General features: G+C 44.0%; 1 protein-coding gene across 1 annotated transcript; it reads right to left on the bottom strand.

The window, feature by feature from the left end:
* Positions 1-309: 309 nt before the first annotated feature.
* On the bottom strand, positions 310-3,833 carry cybc1 (cytochrome b-245 chaperone 1). The gene is made up of 6 exons (XM_021564693.3): positions 3,627-3,833; positions 3,117-3,204; positions 2,961-3,002; positions 2,329-2,499; positions 1,613-1,757; positions 310-1,398 (listed from the first exon to the last, which is right to left on the bottom strand). The coding sequence occupies exons 2-6, from the start codon at positions 3,202-3,204 to the stop codon at positions 1,233-1,235; spliced, it is 612 nt and encodes a 203-aa protein (XP_021420368.1). The 5' UTR covers positions 3,627-3,833; the 3' UTR covers positions 310-1,232.
* Positions 3,834-4,649: the final 816 nt, after the last annotated feature.

Below are 4,649 nucleotides of genomic sequence, written 5' to 3'. Positions count from 1 at the left end.
GCCACCATCACTACTAGCAGAGAGCCTAGTGGTTCGAGCGTTGGACTAGTAACCGAAAGGTTGCAAGATCTAATCCCCGAGCTGACAAGGTAAAAATCTGTTATTCTGTCCCTGAACAAGGTCCAGCACCTCACTCTGTTTACATTGATATGTGTGTCTGCTGCAAGTCACTCGTGGATTGTAGCCGGGGGGGTGGTGAGTTCATAGCTAGTCCTAGTATCTACTTTCAAATGTTTTAGTAGCAAACTTGATAACGGATAAAGGTTTCTTCCATGGTTGACCAGTGAATCATTTATAGAACACAAATGATTTCATGATTATCAAAAAGCTCATTTAATTCCCTTTAATTTGATTTTTTTTACAAAAAAAATGCACAAATAAATGTATGAAAGTTTAAAAAAAAAAGAAAGGTAAATCAGTACCTGCAGTCATCCAGCAGGAACTGGACACATAAAAAAAAATTTAAACTTACAAATCTCTCATTCATCGTCTTTCTTTCAAGCAACACAAGGCATCATCACTCACCTTCCTCTCATAAACAGACACAGTAGTTATTACCGTCCATATGCAATGTAATACAGCCTTCCTGTCAAATATACACATTATTACTAACACATTACAGTCTATGGACAGGAATGTTACCTGAGACAATCTGTAGCGTTCTCTATGAATATTAAACCATGGTAGATTAGATTAAGATGTTTTGTTTTCAAGATGTTTCGTCCTTCCCGGATTCTGTTCGGCCCTAGCAATAAGACCTATGAATGCTGACAGACACATGAACACGCAAGTATTGACATTCATAAATATTCTTAACTGATCCCTGGAAATTCTTCATGCTTGATTATAGTTTACGGTCACATGCATTCAGATGGATGGTTGTAGTGAGCAGAGTCATGCTCTTGGGTGGTCTCAAACACACCAATGTGTTGCCTATCCTGTTGGCATGTTGGAAGTTTTGAGTTTTTCCACACAAATACTGATTACATTGAAATAAAAAGGCACTGTAACTATAAGGATAGGTGTGTAACGCAGATACTATACAGTAATGATATTTTTTTTTTTTAAGAACAGGCCAGACACCAAACTATGATTTAGTTTAAATCTTCTGTGGAAAACGACCACTCAAGAGAGTATTTCAGGCCATTTACAGTATCAGGGATAATACTACGAAATGCTGTAAAATATGTTTGTGTGCATTTCAAGTCTACAGTGGCTTCCTCTCCTCATCACTACTGCACTGAGGGTTCAAAGTCCCCCTCTTCTTCTGAGTCAGTGCTGGGGTCCAGGTCATCTTCCTCATCTTCCTCCTCTTCCTCTTCCTCCTGCTCCCAGCGACACTGGAGCTCCTCCAGACCCAGGAAACGCTTGAGCAACGAAGCCACCGCCTCCACATCACTGACAAAGAGGGAGAAATAAAATAATCAAACAACGAGTTGTGATCAAGAATAGACAGCATGGCTGATTATACTTCTGCTCCATACCATTCTTGGAATATTCTACAATATTCTCCTATCCTGGGAAACCTGTGTTCTGATCCTTTAACACAGCATCTTCCATGTTAGATCTATTACAAGACCCTATCACTTCCCCCTCCAGAACCCAGTCGTACCTGCGCCCCCCCATGGTGGCGCTCTGTGTGAGGGGGTAGGAGAAACCGGTTGTCAGCCGCAGCACCAGCAGGTAACCCTTTCCCAGGTAGCGCACCTTCTCCTCCTGAACACACACGGCACGCAGGTGCCTCATGTCCAGCACCACTGAAAGACAGAGACAGGATGAGGGGATGGGATGGGAGGTAGAGAGAGGCAGGGGAAGGGACAGTGGCGGGAGGAGGCGGAGGGGATGGGACAGAGGCGGGAGGAGGCGGAGGGGATGGGAGGTAGACAGGAGGGAGTCGGGAGGAAGTGGGAGAGACAGAAGGGAATGGGAGGGAGACCGGAGGGGATGGAACAGAGACGGGACGGAGACAGAACGGGAGGAGGGGATGGAGATTGGAGGAGGGGGAGGCGATGGGATGGAGGCGGAAGGAGGGGGAAGAGATGGAGATGGGAGGAGGGGTTGGGAGGGAGACGGGAGGAGTGGGAGTGGATGGGAGGAGGTGGAGGGGGATGGGAGGAGGGATGGGAGGGAGATGGGAGGAGTGGGGGGGGGGTGGGAGGGAGACGGGAAGAGAGAGGGTGAATTTGTGAAGCAAAATTCCTATAGCTCTCCAAGACCAGGGTTGAAGACCTCTGGGTTTCCCAGATCTGAAAACTCATCCCATCATCCTACACATATTGTTAAAGGAGAGTGATAGTACAGGACACATTACGTGATGATGTTCCTCACCTTTCTCCTGGCCTCTCCTCCACATGGTGAGAATCAGAGTGTACAGACTGAAGGTCTTCAGCTCTATCACATTCTTGGTTTTATCAAACACTGCCTCCTCCCACTCCTCCATGTTCTGCATGGCCACGAACAGACAGCCCGTCACGTAGAACAGCTTCCACAGGACACTGTCTGGAAAGACAAGAAAACAGAGGGGTGAGAGACAGGCAGGAAATCTGTCTTAATTGTGTCAATGATGACTGGCCTAGGTACCAGACTGTTTCTGTATTCAACTAAAGCAGTGACAGGCTGACACTGTAAATTGTGTTATATCTGAGCTGTAGTATGGTGATGCCTGTAAATTGGGTTATATCTGATCTGTAGTATGGTGATGCCTGTAAATTGGGTTATATCTGAGCCGTAGTATGGTGATGCCTGTAAATTGGGTTATATCTGATCTGTAGTATGGTGATGCCTGTAAATTGGGTTATATCTGAGCTGTAGTATGGTGATGCCTGTAAATTGGGTTATATCTGATCTGTAGTATGGTGATGCCTGTAAATTGGGTTATATCTGATCTGGAGTATGGTGATGCCTGTAAATTGGGTTATATCTGAGCTGGAGTATGGTGATGCCTGTAAATTGGGTTGTACCTGAAGTGTAGTACGCAGCAGCCAGGCCAATGGACGCAATACCTGGTATCAGAAAAATGACCAAATGCTGGGTCGCTTTATTTCATTACATTGCATTCAAACAAATAAATAAATATTTACACAGAATGTACACACACACACACACACCCTACCTACCTACAAGCAGCGACCAGGAGCGGATGCCAGGTGACCTTTTCAGATGTAACATGTTGGAATTGTGCTCCTCTACCTGCATATAGCCCATCTGCCAGACAGACATTACAGTTGTATACAAGAAGGATAGGCAAAAGCTATGTAATATTGAAGAACCGTTGCTTACACTTGAATATCTATGATAGGTCAGTGGTTACTTCAAGGAAACGGAAGAAGGGAGGATGTCTGTCAGGAGCAGGACTTTTTGTACTTCAGATCTGCTTCCACATTCCCTCATCTCTAATTTCCCGGTTCAAACATCCGGCATTGCATTCATCCGTAACCATACCTTATTATTAATATTAAACCTACACCCCCAGCGGGTATGTTTTTGTGCCAAAGCCCCTAAAAGACAATCCTACCCCAGAGCATCGAAGAACCGTATGGTAGACTATTTACGATCGCTCATAATCTAGCCTATATGATACTTTGAATTAAATAATGTGTATCCATACCTATTAATTGTTGTCTTACCTTACACTCTTCAACGAAATTCCCGAAAATGATACGCACCGGAAACAATGTAACAAATCGGATTGATGATAGTGAAATTTACATTTACAATTTTTAGAGAAGTTTCAATTCATTTCATTTTACAGCAACAACACACGGTGGGTGGGGTGTTGCTTCCTTCCGGGGTAAGTCTTCACTGATTGGATGATGACATGAGCAGTTTAACGTTGTTGCAATGAGGGGATTCGATTAGTGTTTCGTGGGTGCCCGGGTAGGCGTGTCTGGCACCGGGTGAAAGATGATTGTATTCGTTTTGGAGCTGAGCTGCCTCCCGGGCGTGAGCCAGGTTCAAAGTGAAGGCGAAATAAACCCATAACAAAATGTACGTAATTAAGCACGTGGAGTAATGAGTAGGATTATGTGTTTTCTGGTGCAAAATGTATTGCTTATGATAAAAAACTCTTTGACTGCCATCTCAGTGAAACTAGTTTGAAAATTCTAACATATATTTTATGGAAAAGATAAGTATCTTCCCGAACAGTGCACCATGCTGTCGTGTTGACAACATGACTGAGCAGGGGAGATTACTGTTCCATTTGAGACGGGCGCTCCCAAAGACAGTACAGTATGAAGATAGGCTAAAACTGCTTCTCCAATCACACTTGTAGGGGACGTTGGTAAACTGAACTCTTGCGTCGGTCATCTACACGTTTAACAGTCGTCTCAGGCCAAAGTGCGCATGTGCAGGCCTTCCAACTCAAAGGCACTCTTTTATAAAATGTTGTTTTCGACAAAAAAAAATGAAAACGTGTAAGTGTATTACTTTCACGAGACCCGAGTAATAACATGTTCAACTATTTAAGACATTGGCTCGAATCTAGGTCGTGCCTTTAGATTTTGAGAAAATTAACTAAGGAATATTGTTTTTCTCTCATTGATTTGTCAAAGGCTAAAAACCAAGCACGGTCTGTTTGGTTTGTTTCACAAGCGTTCTCGGAAGTCTCGCAATATTGCACCTCTGGGTTTGAAACTGTGGCGCTCCTC

This window comes from Oncorhynchus mykiss, chromosome 16, assembly GCF_057628025.1.
Source record: "Oncorhynchus mykiss isolate SJ-2025 chromosome 16, ASM5762802v1, whole genome shotgun sequence".
NCBI lineage: Eukaryota > Metazoa > Chordata > Actinopteri > Salmoniformes > Salmonidae > Oncorhynchus > Oncorhynchus mykiss.
This window is presented reverse-complemented; position numbering and strand designations above follow the sequence as displayed.